General features: G+C 47.1%; 2 protein-coding genes across 5 annotated transcripts in view; one reads left to right on the top strand and one right to left on the bottom strand.

The window, feature by feature from the left end:
- HIPK2 (homeodomain interacting protein kinase 2) overlaps positions 1-14,426 on the bottom strand; it is a 252,551-nt gene that overhangs the window by 217,819 nt on the left and 20,306 nt on the right. The window lies entirely within an intron of this gene.
- The window catches only part of TBXAS1 (thromboxane A synthase 1), a 142,297-nt gene continuing 140,470 nt past the window's right edge, over positions 12,600-14,426 (top strand). Inside the window, exon 1 of the mRNA XM_006210031.4 lies at positions 12,600-12,842. Within this exon, the coding sequence (XP_006210093.2) occupies positions 12,754-12,842 (89 nt within the window). The 5' untranslated portion in view covers positions 12,600-12,753. The remainder of the gene's footprint in view (positions 12,843-14,426) is intronic.

Genomic DNA, 14,426 nt, shown 5'->3' with positions numbered 1-14,426 from the left:
CTGAGGCCTTTCCTGGGGAAAGGAGGAGTGCATTAGAGACAAAATGGGGTAAACTCATAACCAGAAACCAAAGAATTTGCTAATACACTGCCGCCCAAATACAGCAGCATCTTCAGGCCTGTGGTGTCCCCAGAGGTGCTGCCTTTGAATCTACCCTGTAGGTGGAGAGAATCCCTCTGGGAGAGTTCTTTCAACCGGATAAGATTCAAGGGGTTTGAGTAGGGTCTGATGTCCGCTCAGGTTTGAAAACTGCTCCTCGAAAGGCATGAAACTCGAGATGCTCCTTCCCTTAAAAACAGCTCTGCCCCAACATCCCCATTTCTCCCAGAAACACCTGCCCTGTTTCCCTGTTGGGGCCTTGGAGTCTGCCTCGCAGGCCTTTGTGGAGCTGGGTGGGTATGGACCAACAATCCTGGGGCGCCAGTCACCTGGGAGCTTGGTAGACAAGACAATTTTCCAGCAGGCAGAAGCAAAGTGTCCTGGAGAAGGTGTGCCTTTTTCTAATTTGCACAAAGTCAGGGTGTAGCCCGGCAGTGGGGCTCCTTCCTAGGCTCTCTTCTCTAGCTCCCCTTCCCAGTCAAATCCTCCAGTTCTTCTACCTACAGAGCATCTCCCGAATCCACACAGACATCCACCAGCCCTGTTCTCCACGTGTCTTGTGCCTCAGCCCTACTTCCTAGGGACCACAGTCATCTCCCAGCAGGTCTCCCTTGCTTCTGGCTTCTCCTAGGCCCCCGTTTGTCCTTCTCAACACCATCTGGTACATGTCCCTCCCTCCCTAGTCCACTGCCCTTTCACTCCTGCACACACGTGCACTCATGCCGTCCACACATGCACACACACCTGCCACAAGAATCCCTGCCAGTTATTCTGTTACGTGTGGGGTAAAGTTCACCCTCATCCTGGTACCCAGAGGCCTCCTCCCGCCAGCCCCTCCTGACTGCTCCAACCTTATCTCTCATAGCCTTCTTCATGAACTCTCTGCTCCAGCCAAACTGGTCTACTGGTAAAGCCCTGATAAGATAAGAAAATAAAATTAGAGCCAGTGAACCCGGAACAGGTACAGGCAGACACAAGGGTGTCAGGCTGGGGCAGCTGCAGAAACTTCAAATGCTTAGGAGTCCACAAGGATACTCTTGGGTCTTTGAGTTAAAGAGCCCCACGCTTAGATCAAGTGGGGAACAGTACCAAGGACCCCAGGGCTCAGTGGTGCTTTCTCTTTACCTCTTCCTTTTTTTTTCTTTTTGTTATCTCTTTATTAGAAAGTCTAGCTTGAGAAATTATTTTGTGGTTGTTTCAATAAACTGATGCATTTTATAGAAAATTAACCAAGCGCTTGGATTATGGGAACAAATCTCAGTCGATTTCGGGGGTCCTTGCAGAAAGAGCATTACCACCTACCTTTATGACCCAAAGAACACTATTGCCATCTGGTGGCTGCTACCTGAAACACAGGCAGAAGTGTCTTTATTCATTCAACAAACATTCCATGAACACCTACTGAGTGACAGACAGGCTTTCTCCTCACCGCTTAGGATACATTTTTGAATCAGAAAAGGTCTCTGTTCCCAAAACTTTTACATCTAGAGGGTAGACATACAATTAGTCAGGCAACTTCAATGGAGAAAGCTTGGGGTGCTATGGCAGGAAAGAGAAGTACGACTTATCACCATGGGTGATCCCGGAGGACTTCCTTGAGGGGGTGGCATTTAATCTGAGTCCTGAAAATGCACAGGAAGGAGTGTGGCCTGTTAAAGGAGAGGGAGGATATAGGATGACACAGGGCTTGTCACAACTCAGGTGGGCACAGGTAAAAGGTGGGCTGGGACCTCCATACACAGACCAGCGCAGCCAGGGAGGGAGCTAGACCAGTAAAGACAGGGGCTTGACAAAATGTTTCGGGTGTAAGGTGACTTCTTCAGGCAGAGCAAATATTTTTGATTCACATGGTTCACTGGGGTGTGGAGAATTGAGGCTTGATTCACATAGCACTGCAGTCTAAGCAGGTCTAGTTGTGTGGACTAGTCTCGTGCAGTTGGGTCTAGACGAGCATCGCACGTGGGTGCATGGCACCAGTGGCTTCATGGAGCTTCAGGAGGCTCCTGGAAGTGAACTTAGAGCAGAACCCCAGCTAGAGGCTACGGGAAATAGGCAACCTCCTGGAGAGTTAGGAAAGGTTGGTCAGATGTCAGCACTCCATCATGGTGAAGTCTAGTTCTTCTTTCTCCCTGATCCCTGAACTGACTATAAGACTCTGGCTTTTGGGGGCTTCAGTTGCCTCCCTTCATCCTGTTCTAGCAGCTTGTTACCTACGTGGGAGTCGTCAGGTTGAGCGCACACCCAGGACGGGACCTATCCGTGGCAGGAATGCCATGTGTTCGCCAACCTTATTTCTTTCTCCCCCTGAGCCCACTGCATTTTCCAGCCTCCTCTGCAGGCAGGTGTGGCCCGTGTCTGAATCCTGTCTGAGGAAATAAATGTGGGAGTGTTGACACCCCTTCCGGGCCTGACTTGTGAAAATCTTCCTCCCATCTTTGTCCTTTCTTCTTTCTCTCATTTGCCAGAAGGTGATCCAGCATCTGCGGGTTAGGATATGGGGGGTGGAGTAGGGTCACAAGATCAAAGGGGCCTGCATCCCGGAATCCCTGTACGGAAGGCTGCCCGCGGAGTGAGTGCCCACTTCTGGACTGTTAGTTGAGGGAGCAACAGACTGTTACAGTGTCAAGCCTCTGGGATCTGGGGGCTCCTTACTACGACACTTATTCTATCCATTCTCTCCCCCAGGAACCAATTCTTATTTCTATATTGCTGTTTTGGGGACTGGGGGTCCTGCTACCCAAGGATGGACATCCTTGAAGGCAGCTCCTGCCAAAACTTCTGATTATCTTCTGTTCGGGGATTCCTCTCTTTGGGGTCTGGTAGGTATGCCACAGCGCCCTTTCCCCTCTGTGCTGGGACTTCGTGGCGCCGCCACTAGCCAAGAATAGAACTGCAGTATGCCGTCAAACTGCAGATTCCAGAATCTGCTTTCTGGGCCTGTAGTCTGTCACCACAATGCCCTCCCCACCCCCCAGTGTCTAAGAGGTGAAAAATGGCTGTTCCAGACACTAGCTTGCCTGAAAGCTCCAAGACTTGCCTTAAGGCAGCCAAGCCATCTGCCGACGCTCCACTGCACGAGCAGAACTATCCTGATCATCAACACGTAGCCACACTCAGCCGTGAGGAGTGCCAGGAGAGATTCGATGACAATTTAGACAGCGCTAACATCTGACAAGCTGCGATCATGGGTGACACAAATTGACAGAGAGGCTGAAATGTGAAGGAAACGGGACGGGCCAGGTCTGATTAGCAATATCAAGGGCAGCCTGTAGTCGACAAGCCTGTAACCTGACTTCGAATGACGCTGACAGCCAAGGTCTGGATGGTAGCGCTGCTTCGGCGCCCCCGCGTGGGACCGGGGACCTGGACGGTGTTGACAGGGGGAGCTTAGGCTATTATGGGATGAGCGCCACGCTCATTTTAATAATGAAGCCAGATGAGACCCAGTGGCCTACTCAGCATCACGTCACTCCCCTGCGTAAAGCCCCTCCTCCAATGACTCCCCGCCTTTTGGAAGGAAGTAGTATCCTTTCCACATGGCCCACCAGGTCTCAGGTGTTCCAACCCCTACCTGGCTTTCTACACCATCCAGGCTCACGGCTCCCTTGCTCAAGGTCTCCAGGCATGCTGATCTTCTCTGTATTCATCAGGCACGCCCAGCCCAGTGCCAGGCACGAGCACAAAGTCAACAAGTAAAAGCTGACGAATGAACAAGAGTCGGGGAGGTGGTTAGGAGACAGCGACAATCTAGTGAGAGGTCACAGTGCCGTGACTTGAGTGGATCCCTCCAGATACAAGCTCTCTGAGCTCAGAAGCCTGGCTTGTTTGCTGCCCCAGTGTATTTCCCATTGCCTGGAACAGTACCTAACGCCAGGTAGGCGCCGATGTCTTTACCCAGCAAATGAGATGAAGTGGAATGAATGAAAGAATGAACGGATGAAGGGAGCAGTGGCCAGAATGGGGAAGACTTAGTAGGCAGAACCATTAGGGCTTGGTAATTAATCAGACGTGGGAGGTGGGGGCTGGGAGAGAAGGAGGAGTCAAGGATGAGCCCAAATTCCTGATTTGGGAGCAGAGTGGAGGGAGGCATGACTGATTCATTGAGATGAGGAACACGGGGTGAGGACGAGGTTAACGGGGGAAGGAGGCTGCAACAATGAGTCTAGTTCTAGACATTTCGAGTCTGTAGCATCTGTAGGATATCTGCGAGAAGAGGTCCAGTGGGCAGCTGGCTATATTAGTCCGAAACTCAGGAATAAGAACTGGAGAGAATAGATTTAAGAGCGATCAGCCTGTGGAAGTTAATTAAAACCAAGCCAGTGTGTAAGACTGTAGCGTGACAGGCAGCGTGGCTATACAATGATGTATAAAATCTGGTCCCCACCCCCATAACCAATACAAAAATCAAGATGTGACCCAGACCTTTAAACTGTTTACAAACCCATCCATGTCTCCATAGCAACCTTGAAGCGAAGAGACCGTTCTGTCCTTATCTCAGGAGGGAAACACACACAGATGGCTACCGTGTCCCACAGGTCTCCTGAAGTAGGAGATGCTCTCATTTCACGTAGGCCCTTCAAGGAGTGGCACCTGGAAAGTCTACGCTAGCCGGTCCACACCTATGTCTTCCCCCATGTGTCAGCCACGGGGCCAGAGAGATGGACAGAGAAGTTTGAATCTGTCCTTTCAGAATTTCCTTTTCTCTAGTTCAGTTTCCCTACACCCAGCACCCCATCAAAGCCATTCTAGGATGGCAGTAAGGACGAAATTGCCAAATCCAAAGACGCTTCGGTAACCACCTCACTTGGCCTTTCTGTACCATTCACATCCTTTGTCACTTCCTGCTTCTTGCAACTGCCCCCTGTGGCTCTGGTGGAAACGATCGCAGACTACGTGTCCAAGGGCTCCCATGTGCCTGGGCTCTGCCGAGCACGCTACACGGGCACCTCACTTTTCTCATAACAGTCCTGGGAAGTGTGTACAGTTATCCCCACTTTACAGATGAGAAACTGAGGCTCCAAGAGGTTAAATAGCTTCCCAACAGCTTCCAAGCTGGAGAGCTTGGATTTGAACCCAGGAGTTTTGGAAACAAAAAGCTACGTCCTTCAGCCCTAACATTGGGTCTCTTGGCTGGCGTTGCTGCTCAGCTTTGCCGCGCTCTCTCCGATCATCCTTCCTCCTCTTTTCTGGATCCTCTCTCCTCTTTGGGTGCAGGGCTGGTCTCCTTAGTGTTTTGTCCGTGGCCCTCTTCTCAGCAATCCACCTGTTCTCTGTAGGCAATTTTATCCTTACGGCTTTGCCCCTTTTCTATGCAGATAGACGGCTCTCAAAAATAAAACTCCTTCTCGATTTCAGATTCTTCGCCTGACCTCTCCAGGAGTGGCGGCCTCCTGAGCATCCTTACACAGGTGGCCACCAGCTTGCTCACAGCTGCAGCCATGGTGACTTCCCTCCACTTATTCCTTCCCCCAAGTCCTCACTGCGTTGTACGACACCACTGAGGGCTCGATCAACGGAGCCAGAAACTGGGGCATTATCTTCAACAACCCCCTCTCGTCAGCACCACACTCAATCAGTGACCAAATACTGTTAATTCCGCCCTCCCAGTAATCTAAAAACCCAGTCCTCTCTTCCCCATTTCCAGTTGGAGATATTCAGGCCATGCTCTCTTACCTAGATGACCAGTAGCCTCGTCCCTGGTCCCCCCATGTCAGGTACAACCCATCCAATTGTACTTCTGAGGGGTATTTCTAAGAAATCTGATCATGCTGCTGCTTAATTTTCGGTCCTCCTCTGGCTTCCCACTGACCCTGGGATAAAGTGCAAACCCCTTGGCACGGTCCACGCTGCCTTGCATGACCTGGCCTCCGAGCATCTGTCCCCGCCACTCACCCCAGCTTCCGCTGCCTTCGGGCAAGCCTCAGTTGTGCTCGCTCTGCCAAGCACACCTGTCCTGCTCCGGTCTGCTTGGGGAGGTCGTCTGTCCAGTCCAAGCTCAAGTGTCGTTTGTTCAAGCCCTTTACCAATCTCCTTCCTCCTATTTCTGCCCTCTCTGTGCCCTGTACGTATTCACATCACAGTGCCTATAACGCTGATGACACATAGGTGTTTATGTGTCTGCTTCCCTACCCTGAGCTCCTTGGTGGCAAGACCAGGGTCTTAGACACTGAGATTCCATTCCTGGTACATGGTGCCTAGCAATGGCCCAATATGTGTGTGTTGACTGAAGGAATGAAGAGTGGACAAGCCTCCTAGCCTGACCCCATGTCCTCGGAGCCTGGACAGGGCGTCCCTTGGGCCCTTGGTGATGCAGAGGAGGCTGGGCTGAATTGGGGCTAGCTGAGGTTTCCAGCCTTCCCAAAGGGGCCGTAGAATCTTCTGCAAGGAGATAAAGCTGCCCACAGGCACACTCCGACCCTCTATCTTCTTAATGCAGCAACTCTGCACCCCGGGGGGGGAAACGTGGAATAAACTACTTCACAGCCGTGCGCTGGCTGTGTGAACTACGAATACTTAAACCAAGATGTGGCTTTAGATTCAGTGGATGAAACACTAGGTTTAAAGCCAGAAGACTGAGGTTTGAGCCTGGCCTCTAGAATGGATGAAATGTATGATTTCAGACAAGCTTATAACACCTCTGAGCTCCAGTTTTTCGCACTTGGAACCCAGGAATGAAAAGTCCTGCTCGCCTCTCTCCCAGGATTGCTATGAAGCTGAGATGAGGTTACAGGTCAACGGTCATTGAATGTCTGTGGTGCTGAGAAATCCCCTCTATCCTTTCACTTGGGGTCCTGCGGGGTGGAGGGAACCGCTCTGATGCCTCAAACCCCGTCAGAGACATCGGGCTTAGTGCAGGCCAGCTGGGAAGCTTCGGCGGAGGAGGAAGGCTTCTGCACAGGCAGTTTTTAAACACAGGGAACATGGAGGAAATACCACGGAATTTATGGAGTGAAAGATTTAAAAAGAAACACACGACTTAAGTCAAAACAGTTGACTCAGCTCTGGAGGAGGCATCTGCCTGGATGTAAAGAAAAAAAAAAGAGAGACTTGGAGTGGGCTGGGACAGAAGGGGAAAGCTCTGCGGGGTGTCCCACCCAACCGGGGCGAACAGGCACCTCCATACACAGCTCGGGGGAGGGAAACTGATGGCCTTTACAGCAGGCAGCACCTACTAGCATTTCTGAAATTCTGCTTCTCAGAATGCTGCCTGGGATCTTCTCATGAGAGGCCGTACTGATACGTGTAAGGATGTTCACTGCAGCCTCGTTTGTAGCTGGGAAAAGTTGAAAACAGCTTGAATGCCATTCAAAGGAGGATGGGCGGAATCAATGACACATCCATCCAAGGGGATCCCAAGAAGCGGATGATGTGTATCTCTGGGTCTGAATGTGGAGAGACATTCATGATCCAGTGAATGAAAAAGGCCGGCTGCAGAATGGCATGGATACCATGATCTTGTTTTCATAAAAACTAAAACTATACCTGTGTTTGCATGTGTGCAGAAAAAGATAGGGGAGGATTTATGCTAATTGGTTAACAGAGTTTGTCTCTGGGAGTTGGAATTATGGGCTATCTTCTATACAGTTCTGTAGAGTTGGTTGTTTTTATTAGATATCTATTAAAAAGAAAATAACTAGAGAATACTTAAAGGCCTAATACTTAATTATGGTAACTATCATGGCAGCAGTCTGCTCCTCATCCTGGAAAAATCCCCACCAGCAGGTCCCTGCACTGCGTCCGAGACATAGAAATTGTAATGCATCCTTAATCACGTTACTCTCCCGATGAAAAGCCTTAATATTGCTCATATTTGACCCTTCTGCTCCAACCTGGTTAATTTACTGTCTACAATTCACTGAGTATTATCTCTGCTGTGAGGCGAGTGTAGAAAGGGGGTGGGGTTAGAATCTCTCCATGGCATTTACAGCTTCCACAAATCACAAGTCACATAGGAAGGGCTCCAGAAAGATTATTCAGAGGAATAAATGAGTGAACTCGATGTCACCAGGGGAGGTGGCAACCCCTCAGGACATCTCTGAGCTGGTTACCAACATTCAAAGCCATCTCCGTGAACCAGGCAGGGCCTGTGGCAGGCCCATATGTCCACGGTGGGACAGGAGGACAATATTCTAGATGCAAAGCCTGAAAAGAGAGATAAAGGACCTGGGTTCTATTACCAGGCAGCTAAGGGACTTTGTACCAGTCGCTTTCTCTTTCTGGGTTTCTGTTTATTCCTCTGTCAATAAGAGCTGGGCTTGGTCAACATTTCTTCAAGCGCGTTCCTAAGAACACTACGTCCAGGATGTATTAATAAATGTCCCTTAAGAAGGATTCTGTGGTTCCCATGCTCTTGGATTGGAAGAATTAATATTGTTAAAATGGCCATACTATGCAAAGCAATCTACAGATTTAATGCAATCCCTATCAAATTTCCCAGGACTATTTTTCACAGAACTAGAACAAATAATCCTAAAATTTATATGGAATAACAAAAGACTCTGAATCACCAAAGCAGTGCTGAAGAAAAAGGATGAAGCTGGAGGAATAACTCTCCCAGATTTCAGACAATACTACAGAGCTTCAGTAATCAAAACAGCATGGTATTGGCACAAAGACAGGCATATGGATCAATGGATCAGAATAGAGAGCCCAGAAATAAAATCACATGACTATGGTCAATTCATCTTGCCATTACAACGGAGAAAAGACAGCCTCTTCAGCAAATGGTGCTGGGAAAGCCGGACAGGTACATGTAAACCAATGAAGTTAGAACACTTCCTCAGACCATTCACAAAAATAAACTCAAAATGGCTTAAAGACTTAAACGTAAGACAAGACACTATAAACCTCTTAGAAGAAAACATAGGCAAAACATTCTCCAGCATAAATCTTAGCAAGTTCTCCAAGGGCAGTCTGCCCGGGCAATAGAAATAAAAGCAAAAATCAACAAATTGGGCCTAATTAAACGTATACACTTTTGCACAGCAAGGGAAACTATAAACAAAACGAAAAGACAACCTACGGAATGGGAGAAAATATTTGCAAATGATGTGACTGAAAAGGGCTTAACTTCCAGAGTATACAAACAACTCATATAACTCAATGACAACAACAAATAAAGGTAACCCAATCAAAAAATGGGCAAAAGACCTAAACAAACATTTCTCCAATGAAGACATGCAAATGGCCAATAGGCACGTGAAAAATGCTCAGTATCGCTAACTATCAGACAAATGCAGTCAAAACTACAGTAGAACGTCACCACACACCAGTCAGAATGGCCATCATTCAAAAGTCCACAAACAATAAATACCGGAGAGGGTGGGGAGAAAAGAGAACCCTCCTACACTGTTGGTAGGAATGTAAATTGGTAGTCATTATGGAAAACAGTACGGAGATTCCTTAAAAAGTTAAAATAGGCTTACCCTATGATCCAGCAATCCCACTCCTGGGCATATATCCAAATGAAACCCTTATTAGGAAAGATACATGTACCCCAATGTTCATAGCAGCACTATTTACAATAGCCAAGACATGGACGCAATATAAATGTCCATCAACAGATGATTGGATAAAGAAGTTGTGGTGTATATTTAATGGAATACTACTCAGCCACAAAAAGGGTAAAATAATGCTATTCACAGCTACATGGGTGGACCTGGAGATTGTCATACTAAGTAAAGTAAGCCAGAAAGAGAAAGAAAAATACCATATGATATCACTTATATGTGGAATCTAAAAAAATAAGATAAATTAATTTACTTACAAAACAGAAACAGATTCACAGACATAGAAAACAAACTTGTGGTTACCAGCGGGGAAGGGGGTAGGGTAGAGGGATATTTTGGGAGTTTGGGACTTGCATATACTAACTACTATATATAAAATAGATAAACAGCAAATTCCTACTATATAACACAGGGTATATTCAACACCTTACAATAGCCTGTAATGAAAATAATGTGAAAATGAATATATATATATACCTGAATCACTGTGCTATATACCAGAAACTAACTCTACATTGTAAACTGACTATATTTCAATTAAAAAAAAAAGAGAACAGAAATAAATAAGATAGAAAAAAAAAAAGAAGGGTCTAGGGTCAAATGCACTTGGAAAATGCTGCTCTCTGAACCCTCCTCTTGGAGATTCACCACGAACATCAGTAGGTTCAAGCCTCTGAGGGGTCTTGAGTAAATATACTTAAGTACTGATGCTCATACCAGCATTTTTCACATTCATCTCATCTTAGAATCTTATTTTTTTTCCTTGAGCATCTTCCTGATACATACATTGGTCTAAGTAATATCTGAGGTTCTTCCAACTCTGAATCCCTGGCCATGGTGAACTTGCTTGCTACCCTCTCACACCCCCCACAGTGGCTCCTGTGCCTGAAAGCACTGTTTATTTCAGAGGAAACTTGTCGAAGCATAGCTCTGGTTCGTGAGGAGGAGACACGGATCTGTTGACATGTCAGTATGGTACTGATCAGTTGGGACAAAGGAGACATGGACTATGAGAGAGGCTAGGAAATCCTGAAGGGCTGGGCTGGGGCACAGGGCACCAGGTCCAGATGGGATGCAGCTGCTGGGGGACACCTAAGTAGGAAAGCCAAACAGGGTGGCAGGGCAAACGGCTAGAGAAAGGGGAAGGTGCTTAGAAGGTACTTGGTGCTTGGGTGGTTTCCTCTTCTTTGGGGCTATAGCTCATCTCTGCCTTTGGATTTAACTACCATTTGCGTATTGGTGCCTTTCATGTTTGAATATAACCTTTTGAGTAACAGTATGGGCTTTGAAGTCATACATCCCAAGCCTCAGATTCTACTTCTATAAAATGGGGTTAATAATTAGCTTTAACTCAAAGACTGGTTTATGAGGATTGAATGAGCTAACGTGTGCGGATGCTCGTAGAGTGATAACTAGCACAGAGTAAGAGCTCCATAAATGGTACTGCCATTATCATCATTATTATTTATAGTTTCAGCCGAGATTCCACTCTGACTCGATGGCTCCACTCAGATGTCTCCCAGGCATCTCCAAATTAACAGGATTAAAACCCAACTTTTGATTTTCCCAGCAATACCCTATCTTCCTCCAGCCTTCCTCATCTCAATGAACAGCACTCTGTCAAGTCAGGAACCTGGGAGTCAGATGTCCCTCCTCCTTCTCCTCCCTTTCACATCCAAGCCACCAAGAAATTCTGCCGAGCCTACCCCAGAATAGATTTCAAACCATCCACTTCTTTCTGCCTCCCATCGCTACTGTAGTCTGAGAAGCCTCCTCCCAGGATGAACGCACTAGTCTTCTAAGTGGCCTCCCTGCTTTCCCTCCCGTTCACGAGCAGCCAGAACAAGCAAACAGAATACGGAAGTAGTCAACCACTAAGTGGCACATAAAATGAGGCCCAAGCTTCTCACCGTGCCTCTGCGCTGTCTGGCTTCTGTGTATGTCACCACCTCCTCCCAGCCGCTCCTCCAGCTGGTCCCCAGCCGCTCTGGCCTCTTTCCAGTTCCCACATCACGGGAAGTTCTTCCCCACCTTACAGCCTTTTATCCTGTCACCCTTTTCGGCCTGAAGTCTTCACCCACGGCTCTCTCGTCTCCTCCTCACCTGAACTCTCAGCTCAAACTTTCCCCCTCCGACAGGTGTCCCCTGCCACTCTCTAACCAGTTGCTCCCAGCCCAGCCCCGTGGTCGTCACCTTCACAGCACTGGTCTCAACTTGCAATTACTTGTGTATTTGTCTACCTGTTTATTGTCTGTGTCTCCCCAGAGAAAATTCTCCAGAGTCTGGTACTTCTTCTGTGTGTCAACTGCTGTTTGTAAACTCAGCACAGAGCCTGGCCCCCATAGGTGCTAAATGAACAGACGAATGTCATAGTGAGTGAGAGTCCCTGTATGATACACCTTTCCCGTTTCTAAAGGCAGAACATGTTGACTCATAAGCAAAAAATAATGCAGTCTGCTTTACTCAGATAAGCTCAGAGCCAGAACAAAGGACCCACACATGAGCCTATGGATGTACTGTTAGACATGTAGAAAATCCTCCAGCTCATCATGAGAGGGCTGATCCGAGGTGAGACCTGCAGTCTGTTCCGACAGGCAGTCACTAAGGACCCCTCACAGGGGTCGTTAAACCCCAGGAACCGATGAACTTAGTGGGATGGATGTCTGCCATGCAGCCAGCATTTTCGTCAGGCTGATGTCAGGCCTCAGAGTTTGCTGGGACATTCAGTCTCCTGACCTGTATAATCATTTGATTATAAATTAATTTTTTTAAGAGGAGTCTTCCTTTTAGGACAACTTTCCCACACTAGAAATCTATGGTTGCAACAATTTTTTCTCAACATGGGGCCAGTTCTGCTCCTGCTTCCCAGGGAAGTTCACACAAATGTTTATCGGGAGTACAGTCATCAGGAAAATAAAGTTGCTGATTCATTGCCTTATACCGAAACCCTGTGTTTTTCCCTCCTCTTCCTTCCTCTTTATAAGGAGACACTTCTGAGAAAGAGCACATTTCGGGGACCCACTTGATGGGATGTTTTCTTGGTTGCCTATTTCTTCTAGCTGTGGACCGTGCTTCCTGTAACGGCAGGGGGATCAGCCTCTCTCTTTCCTCTGGAGGACCACCCCTGGAGGGTCTCTGAGAAGCAATGGAAGTCTGGGGGTTCCTCAGACTGGAAGTGAATGGCTCCATGGTGACGGTGGCCCTGTTAGTGGTCCTCTTGGCCCTCCTGAAGTGGTAAGTGAAGCCCGATTGTTCCAATGTCTGTGACATTGTCAGAAATAGGAGGCTTGCCGGAGCCAGGGTGGGGTATGTGGGAGTGTGTTTTCCTTCCCCTCTAATCTAGAGGGAGTTGAGTATTAACACAGCTTCAGAATTAAAAGCAAACAGCCAGGTTAATCTTTCGCTCAAATGCATGAGATTGAGGTGTCAGGAAAGGCTGGTGATTCAGTGGCTGAGAACGCTACACATAATTAAGTTTGAAGGAGATGGAAAAAGAAACAAATTGGAAAGGTTTGGGGAGATGTATTTCCTTGCTCCCCGTCATATCTTCTCACCTCATTTTTCTAAGATCCTCTCTCCAGTTTGGATTTACAATCGATTCGGCCTCTTGGTTCTGATTATATTAAAAACAAACAAACAAAAAGGCATAGGAGCTGTCTGGCAATGTGGGTGACTTTGCAGAAAGTCATTGGCAAGGATTTCTGCTGGTTTAAGGACGAAGTGGTGGAACTAATTTCCTAGTTTTCTCATATTTGATAGAAGGGAATGGATTCTGACGAATGTCATATGTGCAGTGCCACAAATTCTGAGATCTTGGAAGGATCTCAAATTTAAACTGAGAGTAGCTCCCTGTGATTTTGTTAATTCAACAGAAGGTTCCAAAGTCTGGATCAATCGAAGCCCCGTGTCTATAGATGGAAGGCCCCACAATATGGTACATTTATGCATATTCACCCTGTCGGTTAAACTTATTAAAGTTATCCACGCCATCCAAAGCACCTGAATTTAGGTGGCTCTGATTTTTGAGGGGAAAGTGGGAAAAATAATGGAGAACTTGAGTTTGAACAGAATTTCCATTTGTGTTTCCGGTGGTAATAAAGCCTCCTCTAGATTAATAACTGGGAAAGCACTTTGAAAAGCATCAAGCATTATGCAAATGTGAGGTATTATTCTTTTGGAATTTGCATAGCTGAAAATGGAATTCACGTTTGATGTTCTATGATGATGAAATTACTTCTTGGAAATTGGCTCTGAAACCCAGCGTCAGTCCCAGTGCTGTCTTGCTTTCTAACTGGTTTAATTATCTTTTGAACTTTTCTATCTCAGTAGAGCTTATCTTGCCTTGAAACCGGCCACATGCAAACCCAGGAGCAAATGCGAGCCCCTCCCCCACCCCACTCCATCCATCTCAATGTGTTTCTGCTCAGTGGTGTGCTCAGCACGGTGCTGGACACATAGTGGGTGCTTAGTAGTTGGCAGCCACTGTCACTAACCACCGTTTTCATAACCTAAACGCAGAGGAAAATAAGTCTTTAGTGCTTCAGGTGTATTTTAAATTTCTCATTAATATGCTTATTAATTTCTCATCAACGATTATGCTCTGACTGTGATTCTCAAAGCTGGTCCCACCTGAGGCCTCCAGGTGGTCTCATAGCATTAATGTTTCTATTGTAGACTTTATTACACTTTTGTTTCTCTCTTACTGAGTGTTTTTAATTTCCATATTCTTAACTTCCAGCTCACTGCCTGGTGTATAGGACGGCCTCGATAAACGTTTGACGAATGAATGAGTGAATTGCATACGTTAATGTTGCTCTG

Source organism: Vicugna pacos, chromosome 7 (assembly GCF_048564905.1).
Source record: "Vicugna pacos chromosome 7, VicPac4, whole genome shotgun sequence".
Taxonomy (NCBI): Eukaryota; Metazoa; Chordata; class Mammalia; order Artiodactyla; family Camelidae; genus Vicugna; species Vicugna pacos.
The sequence above is the reverse complement of the archived record's forward strand: the minus strand, read 5'-3'. Positions and strand labels throughout refer to the sequence as shown.